General features: G+C 35.7%; 1 protein-coding gene across 5 annotated transcripts in view; it reads right to left on the bottom strand.

Moving 5' to 3' along the window:
* Positions 1-21,438, bottom strand: part of SLC4A10 (solute carrier family 4 member 10) — a gene marked incomplete at both ends in the record, with an annotated part of 269,813 nt that extends 248,375 nt beyond the window's left edge. For 4 of the 5 annotated variants that reach the window (XM_084240237.1, XM_084240240.1, XM_084240238.1 and 1 more), the window contains one exon: positions 21,391-21,438. In XM_084240237.1, the coding sequence (XP_084096363.1) occupies positions 21,391-21,438 (48 nt within the window). Of the gene's footprint in view, positions 1-20,377; positions 20,491-21,390 lie in introns of those variants that run through there. The other variant, XM_084240234.1, reaches the window with a different exon arrangement.
* Positions 21,439-22,473: the final 1,035 nt, after the last annotated feature.

Here is a 22,473-nt window from a genome sequence, read left to right as displayed (position 1 = left end):
CTAAGAGTCAATCTGGTTTAATGGAATTGTCAAAAAAAATTGTAGCTGCTCAAATTGAAGAGCATCACAAAGAAATAAATCTAGTTTTTACTGAGATTAAGCCAGAGTCTATACAGAGTACTGTAAATTTTCATTATGAGCAAACCATACTCAGTATGGTTTCTATGCATCACTAAACCTCACCCTTTAAAAAACTTAATCAAATTATCTGTTTAGCTGTGTTATAAAGAGGTCACAAAATAACAGATTTGTCAAAAGGTACACTAGCATTAGAAGCAGTTTATAAAACTCTGCACATAGCTAATTTTGCACATAGTTAACTGTTACTTTCAGAAGAAATTTAAATTTCTGTCAAACATTTTTAAAAGTTTAATTTAATTCATAGAATAATCATGTGAATTAATAAGAGTTGTCTATATTAAGTTATATTATCACCTTTTCCTTAGGTTATTTCCTTTCCTTCATCCATAAGTTACTGTTTTCTAACATTAAAGAGGATTTTTAATATAATACAGATTAATAAAAACAGGAAAGAATTAAGAGAAAGTTCCCAAGCACATCACAGCATTTGATAAATGGTCACCGCTCTTTATTTTAACTGCTTCTTAGATTTATGTAAAATTCCCTCCTTGGTTTTTAGTTTGAATGTTCAGCCAACATTAATTCTTTGAGAATATTACATTTTTCTAAATCTTAGCTTCTTAAAAGTATAACAAAGGCCAAATTACAGTGTGTGTTTTCTTGTGAGGATTTTAACCAAAATAACCAGAAATGAACTCTTGTGTCTCTAGTCACTTAATATAATACCACTGTGATATTTATGAGAAAGGAATATATAACTAGAAATTTAGACTCAAACAAAATAATCACTAATTCATTTGTAAGACTAAGGGGAAAAGTCAGGATGAACTAATTAAAGTATTATCCTTTTTGTACATTTTTCTTTATTAATTGTGTGTATATGCAAATATGTTAACTATTGCAAATATTTTCACAAGAGTAGGGTAGTATGAAAAATATCACTAGTGTATTTGAAATTTTTAAAAGAATTTCTATCAAAGCCCAGTTTCACATATGTGTATAAAACCAAGAGAGGAAAGTTATTGGAGTTTCCACAGTCTTTCCTACATATGGGTGCCACTAGATACAATGTGATGGTCACACCTGGCCTGACAGCTAATTTTCTCTACTTCTTTTTTAAAGAGAATTTAGAGATTAATATAGGATATCTATTTGCTTTGTGTTTTCTTAGATTCTATATACCCACTAATATTTTCTTTTCCCTATCTTGACATTGGTATTTTGAGACCTTACAGACTCAGGAAGAGACTGCCCTTCCAAGACTAGCTAAATGCTAAAGATAATTAACCTGCCCACAAACATACCTTTCATAAACAAACCACCCAAGGCCAAGTCCATACTCTTAACTTCCTCGTTCCCTAAATCAATTAAGTTGAGAACTCATCCTCATCCAGCTTCCACCTACATCATGGGTCATCTGCACGAACACATCATGAGCAAAGCAATGCAAAATTTTTCTTAAACCCATGATTTTGGAACACTTTACTACACCTCTCCAATGGGTAGAATAGAATCCCTGCCGCATTTCTTAAGAGAAAAAAAGCCACTGCTTTACCCGTTCTATTCTCCCTCAGTAGGAAGGTACAATAAAGGTAATTAACATAAAATATATCTATTAATTAATATAAAAGAATTAGTTACCATTTCAAATTCAAGAGGGTATATGAACTATTCATATGTTAAGATTGGTATTAAAGTTCAATAGTATTTTGCCATTGGCTTGTTGTTTTCTAAATATGCAGGTACTTCTTTTAAAAAAATAATTTTATTGAGGTAACATCAGTTTAAAACACTCTATATGATTCAGGGGAATAGGTTCACATCTCTTCAGATGTATGTCACCACATCAAAGCAATCAAAGTCTTTTACCATAAAGACGACTGAATTACCTCTCCCTTACCTTCCCCCTTCCTCCCCTTTTAGTAGCCTTAATTCTTATGCAGGTACTTTTTAGAGAATTTAAGTGTGTAATATAGTAAAACAATCATCAATATACTGTTTTATAAAACATCTGAAAATTCAATAAACTTTTAAAGCTTTCCAGTTTTTAAGACATTTTCTGAACCAAAGAAAACATAAGAAAAGGTATTTTTCCAAGAAACACTGATTCTAATGTCACAAGTTTCAAAGTAACCATGAAAAGTAGATGGCAGAACCCATTCTAAAATATTTGGACTATTTGAAATTAAGAGAGCTACTGAGCAAACTATATACTTTTGTATTGAGATATAGCCCTATTCCAGAGGATCAAAGACATAAAATTTTTATTTTTTCTTTTCTAGACAATGCAACCATTCTGAAGATGGATTAAATCTGTTCAAATAAAATGAGAAACTAGGAATACTGAATTATATGGTTAAGAGACTTAGTGAATTGCAGCTTCTCCAGAAGCAAGAAAAACAGAGGAGGTAACAGCTGGGTCTACAGCAAACTAAGAGGCTTCTATAGCAAAAGAGACAATAATCAAAACAAAGACACATCCTACTGAATGGGAGAAAATATTTGCATACTGTACAACAGATAAGGAACTGATATCAAAGATCTACAAAGAACTTACACAGCTCAACAAGAACAAAGCAAACAACCCAGTCAAAAAGTTGGCAGCACTAAAAAGACACTTTTCCAAAGAAGAAATGTAAATGGCCAACAGGCATTGTTATAGGACAGGGAGAGGGGCAGCCCAAACCCCGCAAACCTGTCTATTCTAAGTGGGTTCTGCCATCCGCCGCATCAACACAAAACATAGGAGACTTTAATGGGAAGGAACTTTAATAAAACTAGGAAACAATACAGGTAAGGCAAAGAGTCTAGTTTCTAAGTGAAGCACCCAAAGTTACCCGTCCCCTCGTGGGTAAAACTCCATCCATATGGGATCGGCCCAGAGCAAGGCCCCAAAGCCTGCCACAAGTCTAAAGCATCTTCCAGTGGGGACCCACAGAAAAGAGTCAGAAACAACCAGACAAGCCCGGAAGGAAAAGAGCAAAATCAACATCAAGATAAAAGCTGCCATGGTCACCTCTCCACGGGTCTCACCCACATCTGTGTCACCCAGTCCACGACCAAAAGACAAGCACAGTTTCTTTACATGTCTCTAGGCTCCATGCGCCTCCTCCAGGTCTCCTGGCTCCATCCTGCTTCCTTCTTCAGTCTCTTCTTCAGCTTCTCCTCTTCCTGCTCAGCTCCACCCTCCCTTGGGTGGGGCAGGGAACCTCCCCCTTTCCTGGGGACCACCCTGTTGCAGCATCACTAATTATCTGAGAAATGCAAATCAAGACAATGATGAGACACCACTTCACTCCAGTGAGAATGGCCCACATTAAAAACATCATAAACAGAAAATGCTTGAGAGGATGTGAAGATAAAGGAATCCTCTTATATTGCTGGTGGGAATGTAAACCAGTCCAGCCAATATGGAAAAGCTGTGTGGAGGTTCCGCAGAACACTAAAAAGAATCTGCCATATGAACCAGTGATTCTACAATCTATCCAAAGGACACAAAAACACTAAATCAAAAGGAAACCTGCACTCCTATATATATGGCAGCACTATTTACATTAGCCAAGATATGGAAACAACTAAAATGCCCCTAATTAGACAAATGGATCAAAAAGTTGTCAAAATAGAAAAACCTCTAGCCAGGCTCACAAAAAAAAAATAGGAGAAAACACAAATAAATAGGGTTATAAAGGAAAGGGGCAAAATTACAACAGCCTCAGTAGAAATCAAAAGAATAATCAGAGACTATTATGAACACTTATATGCAAACAGGTTCAACAATCTGGAAGAGATGGACAAATTCCTAAAATGATATAATCATCCAAAGCTAGATAAAGATGAAATAGAATACCCAAACAGACCAATTACAAGCAGTGAAATTGAAACAGTAATCAAAACACTTCCGACAAACAAAAGCCCAGGACCAGATGACTTTACAAATGAATTCTACTAAACATTCAGAAATAAACTAGTGCCTATCCTACAGAAACTCTTTAAAAAAATTGAGAAAGAAAGAATACTGCCAAATACGTTCTATGAAGCCAACATTACACTAATACCAAAACTAAACAAAGACAACACAAAAAAAGAAAACTACAGGTCAATCTCCCTAATGAACACTGATGCAAAAATCCTGAATAATATCCTCACCAACAGAATTCAACAATGCATCAAAAGGATAATACACCACAATCAAGTAGGATTTATTCCAGGGGAACAAGGATGGCTCAACATCTGAAAATCAATTAATGTAATCCAACACATCAACAAAAAGAAAAATAAAAACCATATGATCATATTACTAGATTCTGAGAAAGCATTTGACAAAGTTCAACATCCATTTATGAGGAAGGCCCTTGAAATTTGTGGGGTAGAAGGAACACACCTTAACATGATAAAAGCCATATATGACAAACCCACAGTCAATATTAGTATCAATGGTGAAAAGCTGAAAGCCTTTCCTTCAAGATCAGGAACAAGACAAAAATGTCTATTCTCACCACCGCTTTTCAATAATCAAAAAAAAGGCAGGATACAAAATCAACACACAAAAATCAGTAGCCTTCCTATATACAAACAATCTGAAGAAGAAATCAAGAAAACTATCCATTTTGTAATTGCAATAAAAAATCAAATACTTGGGAATAAACCTAACAAAAGAGGTTAACAATCTATACAAAGAAAATTATAAAACATTGTTAAAAGAAATAAAAGACACAAAGAAATGGAAAGACATCCCCTGCTCATGTATTGGAAGAACTAACATTGTCAAAATGGCCGTCCAATCAAAAGCAATTTACAGATTCAGTGATATTTCAATAAAAATATCAATGACATTCTTCAAAGAAATAGAACAAATATTGATGAAATTCATATGGAGTGACAAAAAACCTTGAATAGCCAAAGATCTCCTGACTAAAACAAAGGAGAATGGAGATATCACATGCCCAGACTTCAAACTATACTACATAGCCATAATAATTAAAACAGTATGATAGTGGAACAAAAACAGACACGCAGATCAATGGAACTGAATAGTAAGCCCAGAAATGAAGTCACACATATATGGACAACTAATCTTTGACAAGAGAGCAAAGCATATGCAATGGAATAAGGACAGTTTGTTCAATAAATGGTGCTGGGAAAACTAGACCACCCTAAGCAAAAGAATGAAACTAGACCACTACCTCACACCATGCACAAAAATCAACTCAAAATGGATAAAAGAACTAAACATAAAGTCTGAAACCATAAAATATATAAAAGAAAATATAGGTAAAACACTACAAGACATACATCTCAGTAACATCTTTAAAGACTCATCCTCCAGAGCAAATAAAGTGAAGGGAAAGATAAACAGCTGGATTTATATCAAACTAAAAAGCTTTTTTACAGCAAAAGTGACATTAACCAAAACAAAGAGACACCCAACTGATTAGGAGAAAATTTTTGCATTCCATACAACTGATAAGGGGGCTGATCACAAAGATATATAAAGAACTCATACAACTCAATAAAAACAAAGTAAACAATCCAGTCAAAAAAGGGCAGAACTTAAAAGATACTTCTCAAAGAGGAAATATAAATGGCCAACAGGCATAGGAAAAATGTTCAACATCTCTCATTATCAGGGAAATGCAAATCAAAACCACAATGAGATACCACCTTACACCAGTAAGAATGGCACAAATTAAAAAAATAGCAACAACAAATGTTGGCGAGAAAGTGGTAAACAAGGAACCCTCGTATACTGCTGTTAGGATTGGAAACTGGTCCAACAACTATGTAAAGCTGTATGGAGGATCCTCAGACTATTGTAAATGGAACTACCATATGACCCAGCAACTCCATTCCTAGGGAACTACCCAAAGGACACAAAAACATTAATTCAGAAGGATACCTGCACCCACATGTTTACTGCAGCACTGTTTACAAAAGGTAAGACTTGTAAACAATCCAAATGCCCCAAAATAGATGACTGGATCAAGAAGATGTGGTATATATACACAATGGAATACTACTCAGCAATCAAAAAGATAAACTAATGCCATTTGTAGCAATATGGATGGAGCTAGATAGGATTTAGCACAGTGAAATGTTGGAAGGAAAAAGAGGGCCTCCCCAGTGGCGCAGCGAGTTGAGCACAGTGCTGTGGAGCTGTCTGCAGCCTCTGCAGCGCTGGTTAGATTCCCGGCGGGCCAGGTAGAATCCTACATGGTGAGACAGATCTCTCCTGCCTCGCCTGCTGCTCCACTCAGCGGTGCTTTTGGTCCATCTGCCTGTTCTGCTCACCACTCTGTCTCTGGTGAATCCTCTCACCTTCCCACGACTCTGGCCTGTACCCCAGCTCTTGTATAAATAAAAATAAATCTTTAAAAAAAAAAGAAGGAAAAAAAAATATCAAATGGTTTCACTTATAGCAGGAATATAGGGGAACCAAATAAGGGATAAGGGGAAGGAATAATAACAATTAAAACCACAACAAACCCAAACAAAAATAAATAGACAACTATAAATCAGAGACATACTGCAGGGGAGGGGGAAGGAGAACAATCAAAATGAGAGCAGGAAGAGCTCAAGGGACTATGGCAATGAAGCACAGGTGAATTGGTGGTAGAAATTCTATGGGGACTACACCTGAGAAAAGAAAGCAAACATTATACAAAAATGAACAATGAGGTAAATATATATATAAATAAATTTTTAAAAGTGGTACATTTACATAATGGGATATTACTCAGCGATCAAAAAAACCAAGTTTTCATGCCATTTGCAGCAACATGGATAGAGCTGAAAGGGATTAAGCTAGCCGAAATAAGTCAGAACAACAAAGATAAATTCTGGATGGTCTCACTTATACGTGGAATAGAAGGAAAGCAAACAAAAGGTCAAAACTAGAAAGTTGACCATAGAACTGAGGTATACAGCAAAGGAAAGGGAGGGAGAGTTGTAACAATGTTAATTTCCTAATTTTGATAATTAACTCTGGTTATGTGGGATGCTAACATGACAAAGTGAATGAAAGTTATGCAGGAATGCTGTGTCACATGGTTATAACAAAATGAATGTTTTCTTTTATATTTACTTTCCTCTGTTTTCTAAGCTACCATTTTAAAAGTATTAATTTTATAACACTTATACTCTCCAGATTAATTATTGACATACTTATTATTTTTAAACAGATAAATCATTATTAAATAGACACTGAGTCAGTGATTGAATGAATTATGCACATTGAGTATAAAAAATCTTTGGTGTGATTATTTTCAATCAAGGAGAAAAATATTAAGACAATGATAACAATTATTTTTGAGTCGTTACTTCAAATAGTATAATTTTAATGTGTGTAAACACACAAATGTGCACACACACACACATGTGCATACACATATAGAGAAGTGTTTGGATATATTTATTCCCAGAGCAGCTGAAATATCAACAGAAAATCATCACTATATTTACAGAAGAAGCAGTATGAACCTAACAATAATGAAATGTGCTTCATAAGCAAAACTATTTTTAGTCCATCCAGTAGCTATTATATGTACTTTTTATGGTGCTTGCTTTCTGGAGTTCAACTAGGTCGTCATCTCTGATATCAAAGCTTGTTAGCCAAAAAGGAAAAAAAGTGTTATTGGGGAGCAATAGCCTTTCTAAATAATTTTAGTTTCTCAGAATTGGCAAGAAGCAGCAAAGAAACAAATGTTGGAGGTACTCTAGCAATATAACATTCAATATATTGTAGGAAGATTCTTTTAAAAGTTGCTCATTAGGTTCTCAGAAAATAATTTTCACAATGAATGAGCAAGTCTTGCTGATACTGGCATAGGAACTTAAACACTAAGTCAAAACTATAGAGAAATATTGACTGTAATACATTCTCACTCTGTTTCACTGATTCTGTAGATTAATGTCCATTCTCATCTTCTAAGAAGACCTCTAGAGTTCTTAACTATATAGAATTCAACCTAGGCTTAATATAGAACTTTTATATAAATGGCCTTCCAGGAATTTTCATATCACCCTTGATAAAATACATAAAAGCCCCCATTAAAACAAATAAAACCACTAAGGCTTGCCACAAGAAATTAAAGGTCTAAATATATAAAGAGACAATCAGCATTCATGTTATGGAATACTCAGTTTTGTCAAGATGGCAATTCTTCCCAAACTGATCTAAAATTTCAAAACAATCCTTATCAAAATCCTTACATGTTTTTTCTAAAAATCAACAAGCAGATCCTAAAATTTATATGGAAATGCAAATGATGCAGAACAGCCAAAACAAATTTTGAAAAAGAAGAATTATGTTCAATTATTACATTATCTGATTTCAAATTTTACTACAAAGCCTCAATAATTAATAGTGGGGCATTAGTATAAGGATACACATGTAAATCAATAAAACAGAATTGAGAGCCCAGAAAACAAATCTTATATTTATATTTAATTTCATTTCAATAAAGTTCCTGAGAAAGCTCAACTGACAAAGGTAAATCTTTTCAATAAACTGTGCTGGAGCTGCTGGCTATCTCTATGCAAAAACAAATGCACTTAGACCCTCTCCTCACAGCAAACACAAAAATTAACTCAAACTAAATCTCTGACTTATACATGAGAGTTGAAATGGTATAACTTGTAGGGAAAAATCTTTGTGACCTTGGTCTAAGCAGAATTCTTAGATCCAACACAAAAATCATGATCAATTAAAAAATTGATAAATTTGACCTTATCAAAATTAAAGTCTTCTGTGTTTCAAAAGTAACCATTAATGCTGCCGCTACAGAAAACAGTGTGGACATTCCTCAAAAAATTAAGAATAAGAAATACCAATAGATCCAACTAATAGATCCACTTCCAGCTACTTATCTGAACAATACAAAAACACTAAGGGCCTCCCTGGTGGCACAAGGGGTTAAAACGCAACCAATGAAGCAATCCGCAGCCACTGCAACACAAGTTCCATCCCTGGCCAGGGAGCAGCCCACATGGCGCAGCAGACCTCTCCTGGCTCGCCCATTGCTCCCCTCAGCAGTGTATTTCAGTCAATCTGCCTGTTCTGCTCCCCTCTCTGTCTCTGGTGAATCCTCTTACCCCCCACACCTCTCACCTATACCCCAGTTCTTGTATGAATAAATAAATCTTTAAAAAAAAAACACTAATTTAAAAGATATACGCATCCCCTGTATTCATTATGGCATCACATCCAATGGCCAAAATATGGAAATAACTGAAGTGCTCATTGACAGATAAATGGGTAAAAAGGAAGTGGTATATATCCACAACAGACTTCTATGCACCTATAAAAGAATTGCTATTTGCAACAATATGAATGGACTAACAGGGTATTATGCTAAGTGAAGTCAAATAGAGAAAGACAAATACTATATGATCTCCTATGTAGAAGATAAACAAAGCAAACAAATAGATCCAAAAAAATCTCATAGATTCAGAAAATAAGTTGCTTTTATCCTAGGGGGAAGGAATTGCTGGGAGGAAGGATAAAACAGGAGTAGGTGATCAATTGTATCACAGAGAAGGGAACTAGACATTTGGTTGTGCTCATAATGTGGTATATAGAGATGTTGTAGTATAATACTGTACATATGAATCTTATATAATGTTAAAAACCAATGTTATTGGGCCTCCCCTGGTGGCGCAGCAGTTGAGTGCTGGGCTGCGAAGCTGCCCGCAGCCTCTGCAGCGTGGGATCGATCCCCGGCTGCCAGGCGAAGGTCCCACATGGCGCTCAGACCTCTCCTGCTGCCCACTGCTCCCCTCAGCAGTGTCCTCCGTCTGTCTGCCTGTTCTGCTCCCTGCTCTGGCTCTGGTGAATTCTCTCACCCTCCCGTGCTTCTGACTGTACCCAGTGCTTGTATAAATAAATAAATAAATAAATAAGCAAATAAACAAATAAATAAATGTTTAAACAAACAAACAAAAAAACAATGTTACTACAAAAATACTTAAAAAAATTTAAGTCTACATTAAGAAAGTTAAGACAAGGCCAGACAGCAATGAAATAATTGAAAAATCGTATTTCTGACAAGAAACTTGTATCCAAAATATATAAAGCACTCTTCTAAGTCAAGAGAAATACATCAGTTTGCACAACAGGAAAAATATTCTCATGGATATTTCATCAAAAATATATGGATGGTTAATAAGCACATGAAAAAAAAATTCAACATCATTAATGCTACAGAATGAATGTTTTTATTCCCTTCCAAATTCATATACTGAAACCTAATCACCAATGTGATAGTATTAGAAGTTGGTTCTTTGAGAGGTGATTGGGTCGTTTTTTTAAGGTATTTTTATTCAAGAGAGCCTAACAGCGCTCCCTTCTCTTTTGGCCATGCAAACACACAGCAAAAAGATGTCCAACTATGAACTGGGAACAAGCTCTCATCAGATACCAGATCTGCCAACCAATATGCCACTGCTTGATCCTGGACATTCTAGCCTCCAGAAATGTGAGAAATAAATTTCTGTTGTTAATAAACCACCCAGTCTATGGCATGTTGTTATTACAGCAACCCAAATGGACTAAGACAATTAGTCATTATGAAATGAAAATCAGAACTGTAAATCACTTCCCACTCACTAGAAAGGCTACTCAAAAAGACAGTTATCAAGTGTTGGTAAAATGTGTGGAGAAGTCAAACCCTTACAAATAGCTGGTATAGTCGGCACACGTAAAGGACACCATCTCATTAAAGACTGGCAATTTCTTTAAATATTAAATATAAACTTCCATGATTCTACAATTTCATTCACAAGACTACCCAGAGAAAGGTAAATATATGACCACATGGAAATATATGCATCAAAATTTATAGGAGCATTTTATACTAGCTGAAAGTCAGAAAATACATAAATGACTATAAACTATCAATATTAACAAAATGTCACACATTATACAATGAAAAACTTTTCAGCAATAAAAATGAACAAATTTCTTATACTGCAATATGGATACCCTCAAAAACATTTCACGTGAATGAAATAAGCCACATACAAAAGACTGCTTATCATATCATTTCATTTATAGGAAATGTACAGAAAAGGCAATTTTATGGAGACAAAAGGCAAATCAGTGGAGAGTGGATCAATCATTGTTTAAGGCCAGAAATAGGTGTTAACTACAAATGGACTAGAGAAAATTTAGGAGTCAAAAGTCTCAAATATATTATAGTGATGGTTGCACAATTCTGCAAATTCACTGAAAATCAGCGAATTTTACATTTACAGTGAGGGAATTTTATATGTAAATTTTATTTCAATAAAGTTATTACTCATTTAGGAGTAAAAAAGCAAGGATTTCCCAGTTACTGAACAATAAGGCAAAAAGATTACACTATGAACAATATTTGTTACATATGCATGGAGGGCCGATATTCTGCAATCATTAGAAAATACTATATACACAGCTAATGCTGGTTCCCTATTCAGTGTAATATTAGAAGTTATGATATTTAAGTGATATGGTTAAGATGATTTGATGTAAACCATAAAAAAGACTCAAACCCCTGAAATGTGATTCAGAAATAGGAAACTCTTTAGAACATTGTGTGCCCTGTTATGGGTTGAAATGTGTCCAAAAAGTGAAGTGAAAGCACTAACTCCAAATAGTTGTAAATGTGATCTTATTCAGAAATAGGTTCTTGCAAGTGTAATCAAGTTAAGATTAGGTCATTAGGGTGGGCTTCACACAGTATGACTGATGACCTTAAAAGAGAAGAGACAAGGAGGACAGTCTTGTGAAGATAGGCAAGATTGTAGTGATGCTGCCACAGTTTAAGAATGGTGGGGCTACCAGAAGCTGGAGGAGGCAAAGAAGAATTCTCCCCTGAAATTTTGGAGGAAGTGTTTTGTTTTGTTTTGTTTTTTGCCAAGACCTTGATTTCAGACTTTCAGCCTCCAGAATTGGGGACAATAAATTTACGTTAAGCTGCCTGTTTTATTATGGATGATCTGGGAAACTAATATGCATTCCATTTCCAATATTAAAAGAAATTAATTATCCTAATTCTTAAATACAATGAGAATCAATTTATTATGCTAAACACTGATACCCTTGGAACTATTAAAGGTTTATTAGTAATCTACTAAAGGTTTATTAATGATCACAGAATTAAATGATTGCTGATTATTATTGCAATGTTAAACTATTGGGGCTGGGTATAAGGGGCTATTTTCATGTACTTCATAAAACAAATCAAGCAAATTCCTTAGTATGTTTTCATTTTTGCTTTCTTTTGAGACAATACATGAAACAGAAAGCTCTATTTGCTGAATAAATTAATGAATTGATAAATTTGGGGGAATTTTTCTGTGGATGAAATAATTTTAAAAATTATTTTCGTTTGCTACACAGTTCAGATTATTCATACTAATAAAATAAAAATAAAATAAAAAGAACAGAATATATGTAATATAGTTCATAAACAACTCTTATGAAGTATTACTAATATTACTATCCTGGTTTCAATGTACAGTGTAGAACATTTCCATTACCCCACAAATCTCCCTCACATCATTTGCAATTAATACTCACCCCAGTCTTAAGGGACCACTGGTATGCTTCTTGCTAATTTATATTTGTTTTCTTTTTGTTTTTCCCTTTAAAGTATTTGAATAAGACACAAAATTTTAAAAGTAAAAATTCTCTTCAAGATTTAAAATATCCACAGTAAAAGAGACATTAACCAAAACAAAGAGAAACCGCACTGACTGGGAGAAAATTTTTGCACACAACACTAATGATAAAGGACTGATCACAAAAATCTACAAAGAGCTGATGAGACTCAACAAAAAACAAAGAAAATAATCCAGTCAAAAAATGAGCAGAAGAGCTAAAAGGAAACTTCTCCAAAGAGGAAATACAAATGGCCAACAGGCATATGAAAAGAATGTTCAACATCACTTGCAATCAGGGAAATGCAAATCAAAACTACAATGAGATACCATCTCACACCAGTGAGAATGGCACATATTAAAAAAACTAGCAACAACAAATGTTGGCGAGGATGTGGAGAAAAAGGAACTCTTCTGCACTGTTGGTGGGAGTGCAAACTGGTCCAACCACTATGGAAAGCTGTGTGGAGATTCTCAACTTACTAAAGATAGAGCTTCCATATGATCCAGAAATTCCACTCCTGGGTATTTACCCAAAGGACACAGAAACATTAATTCCAAAGAGCACCTGCACCCCTATGTTTATAGCAGCACTATTTACAATAGCTAAGCTTTGGAAAAGCTATCAAAAATAGATGACTGGATCAAGAAGATGTGGTACATATACAACATGGAATATTACTCAGCAATCAAAAAAGATAAACACATGCAATTTGCAGCAACATGGATGGAGCTGGAAGGGATCATGCTCAGCGAAATAAGCCAGAAAGAAAAAGAAAAATACCGGATGGTCTCACTCATAGCAGGAATCTAGAAAACCTAAATAAGGGACCAGGAAAAAGAATAACTACAAGAAAGAAAAAATCAAAATCAACAAACAACTACGAACCAGAGACACACTATGGGGGAGGGGGAAGGGGAAAGGAGGGATTGGGGTCAAAATAAGGGGGTTGCAATTGTATGGGGAATATAAAAATAAAATTAAAAAAAAAAGATTTAAAATATCTTGGAAGAGGGCCTGCCTGGTGGCGCAGCAGTTGAGCGTTGGGTTGCAAAGCTGCCCGCAGCCTCTATAGCGCGGGTTCCAACCCTGGCTGCCAGGCGAGGGTCCCACATGGTGCGCAGACCTCTCCTGCTGCCCACTGCTCCCCTCAACTGTGTCCTCCGTCTGTCTGCCTGTTCTGCTCCCTGCTCTGGCTCTGGTGAATTCTCTCACCCTCCTGCGCTTCTGACTGTACCCAGTGCTTGTATAAATAAATAAATAAATCTTTTTAAAAAAAAAAAATGTTAAAAAAATATCTTAGAAGAAACCCATTATAAAAATCAATGTAAAATGGTTAATAATTAATGTCTTTGAAGTGTGACTTAATATACCAGATAGTAACATAATACCTTATGAGGCTAGATCAACAATAGCCTAAAATGAAATTCAGAAATACAAGTTAAGATTGAATAGACAAAAAAGTACCTTCTTAGAAATGTAGTTGCTTTGATATTCCTCATGTTCAAGATTAAAGTACATCAAGGGAAAATTCAGAAAGATAATTTAGAGAAGAAATAACAATTTGAGGTAAGTTTAATAGTCTCCTCTTCCTCTCTTGTACATAGCATCTGCCATATACGGTCATAGCTCAGCTTTGAAGATGTATTCCTCTAGATCTGCAAATAGTTTGCTGAAACCCTAACCCAATTTTAGCATTTTCTTCACAAAGACAATAAATTTCATGGTAGAGATAATCTGAGGTAGGGGTGTGTGTGTGATTATTAATTTTCATGAATATTTTATTTTCCCTTTTCTTGATTTATATAAATCCATTAATGATAATGATTAAATAGTAACTTACATTTTTTTTGCAATTTTTACAAAATTCACAATTTTTCAGTCTACAATTGAGTGGATTTTAGTATGTTCACAATTTTGTGCAACCATACCACTATTTAATTCCAGATCATTTTTTTATCACTCCAAAAAGATCCCCCTTACCTGTTGGTAGTCACTCCCAATTGTCACTTAGACCCCAGGCACTGGCAACCACCAATCTACTTTAGTTTCTAAGGATCTGCCTATTTTGGACATTTCATATAGGGAATCAAGCAATATTAGCCACAATTCCTTATATTTTATAGAACCTCACCATGCTTTCATTTTTGAAGGGGTAGAAGTAAAAGACCATTTTATAATGGTATTCCTTTTATTTTGTAATTAACTTTAATTAAAAGAATTTTTAATTAGATGCAATATTTTCCAAGTCTAGTTCAGTAGTTACTAGCTATGTAAACCTAGACAACTAATTCAACCCTCTCAGTCTCATTTTCTTATCTATAAAGCTAGATAACACCTTTCTGGGCTATCATAAAAACTAGCAATATTTATGCTTTGCACAAGCCTAATATAATATCTATTATAATTTCACAATGATTGTCTAATTGTCATCATCATTTTAACTTGGCAGTCAGCTGTTTGTTTTATGCTAGAATTGGGAGTATATAAAGTAGAAAGAATGATGTACTACGAATCAATAGATCTGTACTCTAGGCCAATCTTTGCCATTAACTAGCATAAGAGGCATGCCTTTAAATTTATCTTCTCAATGGAGGGATCACACGCCCAGACTTTAAACCATACTATAAAGCCATAATAATTAAAACAGTATGGTACTGTTTTAAAACAGACACATACACTAATGAAATCAAATTGAAAACACAGAAGTAAAGCCACACGTACATGGGCAACTAATCTATGACAAAGGAATACAGAAGAATATGCACTGGAACAAGGGTAATCTGTTCAATAAATGGTTCTGGGAAAACTGAAGCAACTTGCAAAAGAATGAAAGTAGACTACTACCTCCCACCATGCACAAAACCAACTCAAAATGGATAATAGACTTGCATGTAAGCCCTAACACCATAAAACATCTAGAAGAAAATATAAGCAAAACACTCCATGACATACATCTTAGAAACATCTTTAAAGACTCATCCTCCAAAGCAAAAAAAGTTAAGAAGAAGATAAATATCTAGGATTACATCAAACTAAAAAGCTTCTATACAGCAAAAGAGAAAAACAAAGAGACGCCCTACTGATTGGGAGAAAATATTTGCACTCCATACAACTGATATGGGACTGATTTCAAGGATCTACAAAGAGCTCACAGTACTCAACAAAAACAAATCAAACAATCCAGTCAAAAAATGGGCACAAAATCTAAAAAGACATTTTTCCAAAGAGGAAATACAAATGGTCAATGGGTATAGGAAAAAATGTTCAACATGATCTATAATCAGCAAAACACAAAGAGATACCACCTCACACCAGTAAGAATGGAACATTTAAAAAAAAAAAATGGCAACAACAAATGCTGGTAAGGATGTGGAGAAAAAGGAATGCTCTTACACTAATGGTGGGAATACAAACTGATCCAACCACTATGGAAAGTTACGTGGAGGTTCCTCATATTACTAAAAATGGAGCTACCACATGATCCAGCAATTCCACTCCTAGGAATATACCCAAAGGACACAAAAACAGTAATTTGAAAGGAAATCTGCACTCCTATGTTTATTGCAGCACCAGTTACAATAGCTAAGATATGAAACAAACTAAATGCCCAAAAACAGATGACTGGACCAAGAACATGTGGTATATATACACAATGGAATACTACTCATCAATCAAAATAGATAAGCCCATGCCATTTGCTGCACCATGGATGGAGCTGCAAGGGATTATGCTCAGTGAAATAAGTCAGAAGGAAAAAGAAAAATTTGGATGGTTTCACTTATAGGAAGAATAAAGGGGAACCAAATAAAACATCAGGGGGAAAAAATAATAACAATACAAAACAAAACAAAACAAAAACGATTATAAACCAGAGATATCTGGCAGGGTAGGAGGAGGGAGAGGGATCAAAGGGTGGGAGGGAGGAGCACAGGGGACTGTGGTGATGGTGCATGGGTAAACTAGTGAAGAAAATTCTATAGGACTACACCTGAGGGAGATGGTGGGGAAGCACACATTGGTTAAAAATGAACAGTGATGTAAAATATATATAAATTTAAAAATAAAATAATTTACATTGATATTATCAAAAATAATGCATGTACCCAGTGCTTGTATAAATAAATAAATCTTTAAAAAAAAATAATGCAGCTGAGTATTTGCTATTTAGATTGAAAGTGGTGTCCTCACAGCAAGCCAAATGATCAAGCATCAAGTATCTTGTGAGTTATGAGAAGAGTAGAAATTTCTCTGTACAGAGGTTTAAAAGGAGAACCCGTTTTCCCGTTCACTTGAAGCATCATGTAATGCACTGCAGTCTATGTCCAAACTAGACTTCTGAAGCAACCATCACTCCAAGAGTAGAAAGAAATGATATAATGAAAATGTGATTATTTATCTGGTCATGTTCTCTGACTCGGGGTTACAGACCTTGGTCTACATATTCTCTCACCTTCATCATAAACTATCCCATTTTCTTATCTGATGAAAATGTATTTAACATAAATTTAATATTTGTGAGTTATAAAATAGAAATACCAATATTGTTTAGCCAACCCAACTGTTCTTTTTACAACGTTAACATTTCAGTCCCATTTTCCTTTCCCTGATTTAATATATAAAAGATTTTTCATTCATTCTCACAAATAAAAAGTCAATAAACTAGGCCATTTGGAAATTTGGAGTTAAGGATTTAAAAAGGTGTTAACATCCATCATCTACCATAGACTATCAAATTACCTTCAGAAAGTGATTTTTATTCTAGCTCCATATCTCAGGGCACTTTTAAAAGTAAGTTCAAATTTAAATAAGTTCCTTTTAGGACATCAGAGTATTAGAAGGGGTCCAAAGTGGATCAACTACATATCACCCAATATTAAGTGATATTAGATTTATTTGTTATGAAGATATTCTCCTAAAGTCTCTTCCCTGGTTTGGTAATTGAAAACCTGTCAGGTTACTCCTAGAAGCAAATTCAATGTTGAATATCAACAGAAAGTTTGATATCATGTACAATATGCTAAATTTCTGGCATGTGCAATGTCCTAAATTCTTAGCTTCTTATTTTTTTAAAAATGTTTTAGCCTTACAATGCCTTAGTTACATATTGTTTAAACACAATTTCCATTTTTTAACAAAAACAAAAAAAAAACACCATCCATTATACTCCTAGCTTCACCTTTTTAAAAGCTTAATTCCATTCTTACTAAAATGATATCATCATCATTTTTGTTGCATGTAGTCTCTACATATGCCCATCTCAAAGAACTTATAGCAACAATTAAGTATTTGAGAAGAAAGAAGCAATCACTTAAAAATTAACTTAATTCCTATCTCTACACTATCTAGATTGTGAGCTCCATGTGGATGGGGGTTTAGCCCATCTTATTCACTGGAGTATGCCCAGCACCAAGAACAAGTTTGGCCAATGGTAGGTACTTAATAAGTCAATGAATGTTCTGAATATGACTTGAAGAGCTTCATACACAACAGTCAGGTGCTATCAAAGCCAAACTACACTCTTAGCTGAGAAGAGTGGAATGCCCTAACCCATGAAGTAACTAGGGTCTACAAAATGCAATGATGCAAAAGAAAACACATCTTTCTAATCTCCTAAGTATAACTTACAAAAAATAGAAAGCATGTCAGATCTCTTCCATACATATCCTTAAGATGGACTCTATATACACGAAATGAAGGCAAACCTTGGGAGGCTTAAAAAAAAAGGCTTTTCTCCCTTTTCCTTGAATCAAAATTAATACATTCACTTACTTGGCACACTTGCATATCCTTCTAACTTGTAACTTTTCTTTCTCACTTCTCTTTTTTACCTGCCTTGACTATCCCATATCTAATTTTGGATTTTACTGCCAATAGACTTATCAGTCATACTGAAGTTTCCACAACTGTAACTAAAAATACCACCTTCTCTGTCTGCCTTATCCAGAGTCCCACATCCCCAACTTTTCCTTCTTAGTAGAGAATACTAAGGTTAGTTTAAGGATAGTTTAAGGTTACAAAACCTGAAACCTAGAATTCACCTCTATGTCCTCATTTCCATCCATAATGATGACAGCAGCTGACTTTACTAAGCACTAAATGTCAGGTGCTTCACACAAGTTATTTGACTTACTCATCACAAACCTATGTGATACATACCATCCCCTTCCCATCTATCAGCTGAAGAAAGTAAAGTTTATCACTTTCCCAAGAATGTGGAATCCAGCATGTGAAAGTCAGGGCTTAGGACCTACTAGACTGTCTTTTTTAATACTACACCAGGTTGACTCTCACATAATTATTTGCAAGGTCATCTGATTAATTTTCTAAAACAGAGCCCAAAGCTATTTCTCCCTTTCTCGCCTAACCATAAAAACTCCCATCCAGGATCCAACCATGTGAAGTGTGGTTAATAATGTAATTTAAAAAAAAAAAAAAAAGGCTTTTTTTTTTTTTCCTGAACTAGTTTTAGAAGACCTATATTCTAGTCCTGGCTTCGTTGCTATGTGACCTTAAACAAGTTATTCAACTTTCCTGTATTGAGATTTCTCATCTATAAAATAAATATAAAACCTGCTTTACTTAACATGATTGCTTTGAGAACTAAAAACAAAAAAATAAAACCAAAACCAGCAATTGGAGAAGTCTATAACAATATAAAAGTAGGCCAAATAATTATCATCCTTTCAAGTATCTGGTTTATCTCTCTTACAGTAAACTGCTAACAAAATCTTCTCTTACCATTAAACTATGTAACTATTCTGTCCTGGTCATTATCCACACAAAATACAAACTTTTGACTGCAAATATCTCCATCAGACTTACAGTAGACTTGGTTTTTTAGCCAAACTTGTATTTCCTTTGCTCTTTTTAAGACAAAAGCTGTGAGACCTTCTAGTCAAGTAATGTCACCCGTTTCCAAATCCCTTCAATAAACTCTCTTGTGCTCTAAACCTTTAACTGTTCCCCACAAATGACAATCCATAGGCCACATCAAACTGATTTCAGTCTGTCTTAATACCACAAATTCCAGCCCCCTACTTCCCAGCAAAAAAGGTTTTTTCCACCTATAGCTTCATCTTTCCTAAATCTCCACTTCCCTATTCCTGTATGCAGTTCAGCGATCTCCTTCAGGAACAATAGTTATCTGACCTCCCAAACTCCCTTTATTCTGAGTTCCCTCATAATCCTAATTTATCCAGTCAAGTTTGGGAGGACAGATACCTTACTCTCATTTTTGTAAAATGACCCTGCTTTGATGTTCAAAGAATTGTCTCCACTTTCAAACCAGCAGGCTAACTGACAAGCTTTCCTCTTTCCCCTTTCGGACACCCCATCCTGCCCTTTATTTAGGCTCCATTCTTCAAGGAGACTCCTGCATTCCTCCCCTCCCCCGCCTGGCCTTCCCATCCCAAACCTGGCATCCTGAGGAGAACTGGGCATGCTCAGTTGCCACAGCCGATTTCGGGATGCAATCTGGAATCTTTTTGCAGATTTTGAGCCGGGCAGGAAAGGAAAGGCCCTAAATATACAGGGGCCCAGAATTTGCTCAGTTTTCCTAAGGTATCATTTGATCTAAAAACGTAATCAAAACCCAGAGATCAACTCGGAAATTGACTGCTTGCTTCCAATCCCGAGTCTGCAAGGTGGGTCACCAACCTGAGTAAAGAGCGAGCTGAGTACAGCCCCTCCATCTGGTTTGGTGCCTGGAGATTGCTGCTGCTCTGAGCTGAGAGAGCTTTGATAGATGGCTGGAGGCTAGCGTTTGGCATCTCTGATGCGTCCAGCAAATACTGGGCTGGTTTTTGTTTTTTTGTTTTTTTGTTTTTTCTTTTTTTCCTTTCTTCCGTGAACACAGCAACATTAACTGCTCCAGACTGAGAAAGATGTTGCCTGAAGATCTACAAAGTCAGTGAGCCAGTCAGAGACTGTAGCAAGGAAAGGCAAATCAACTACTTACCAAAGAATTAGAGGGAAGTGTCTTAAGACCCAGAAATAAACAGGCTATTTTAAATAGGCTCCAAATAATAAGTCAGGTGCCTTTCAGATATTGAAATCTCAATGTATGCTTGTCGTCCCCCCCCCAAAAATGCATATTTTCTTTGTATGTGAACCATGACATGTTTCCTTTTGAGAGAAACTGAAAGAATACACACACACACAAACACACACACACACCCCTTCTGTTCTTTCCCCTGATTTCTGCAGAGACTAAACCTCTAGAGCTGCCACAGCAGCAGATTCCCTTACCTCGCTGCCCCTGGGATAAGGCAGAGGAAGGAAATTTATCACGGATGGATATGATAAAAAGGTGCTTCTTTGCAGCAGCTTGAGCCACAACTGCACAACCAGAGAAACAGAGAGATAGCAGTAACAAGCACGGAGAGAGACACACAGCTGCTCCTGCTGCTAAACCCTAGCCATCTCTTCAAACAGCAGCAAACATGAGACATTTCATCACTGTAGTGCATCCATATTGAGAAGGGGGGAAAATCATGTGCTTTGCGTTATGCATTTCAGTCACCCGAGATGGGAGGAGACCCCTGTCCATATGTCACGGGAGCTATCCACCACCCCAAAAGTACACTCCCTGCACCAAGCTAGCAGACCACTTGCCTGACAGGTTTTGCTGCAAACGCGGTTAATCTACGTGACAGCAGGTTGTCTCTTACCGTTGGCAGCAGCGGCTCCATTTGGGCTCCCTGGTCTTTAATCTCCATGTTTTGTAATGCCTCTGGAATAAGCACCTTTCTCTGCAGTGTCTTCAGTGTCTTAACACTCAGCCCGGCACTCGCTCTGCTTAGTATTCGGATCAGGTAGCTCTGAAGCAGGAGGCAATTGCACACTCCAACTCACCAGAGTCACATGGCTCCTACTCACTCGGGCTGCTGGCCAGGTTTTGCACTGAATGCCTTGGATCCCTGGGCCGGTAAGAGAGATCCCCTAAGCCCTGTATCACTGCCCACACCTGGCTACTGCTATAAAATACAGCCTGTGATGCTGCAAGGCTAATGGACATTAAGACTCTCACCTAAGATGCTTACTTCTTATATAGACTATTTCAATGGGGTGAAATCCAGCCGCTCAGCCAGATTTTGACACTTTGATCTCACAGGAAACATAACTCATGTTAAATAAAAAATGTTCTACCAGATTTTAAAAGCCTTTCATAGAGAGAGAACATTAAATTGTTTTCATTAATGTTCCAAATTTTTCCATAATGCTTACTGCAGGTGGAATTATAATTACCCCTTTTCAGTTTTCCTTCTCAATACAATTCTTTTCAAGAAACTTTTAATATTTTATGATAAGACATTTTGGTTTTTAAGCCATAATGGTTAATATACGTGATTGCCAACTTTGTTAGTGTAGCATTATAGAAATACTATTTCAACCTCATTAGTAAACCCTAAGTTACCTAGCTTTTATTTCTTCAAAATGCATTTAAATTAGGAAAAGTGTTGTGTCTAAGTACCTCAGCCAATATTTTTCTGCAATGTATATTATTAAAGTATATAAGTACTTTGCTGAAACAACTATTTCTTTTTTTCTATATGTTGAGCTAGTATTTCTATCAATATAAAAAGACTTAGCCAGAGTATCAAAAGCAGAAAATCTACTTCTAAAAAGTCAGTGAAACCCAGATCTCTAAAATTTTCTAATCCAAGTTGTTGAATGCTAGCCTAGCAAAAAGAGAGAAAGAGGGCCCTCCCTGGTAGCTCAGGGGTTAAAGACAGCACTATCAAGCCATGGCC

This window comes from Talpa europaea (genome assembly GCF_964194135.1).
Source record: "Talpa europaea genome assembly, chromosome: 1".
In the NCBI taxonomy this organism is placed as follows: Eukaryota; Metazoa; Chordata; class Mammalia; order Eulipotyphla; family Talpidae; genus Talpa; species Talpa europaea.
Note: the sequence above shows the minus strand (reverse complement) of the source record. Positions and strands in the feature narration are given on the sequence as shown.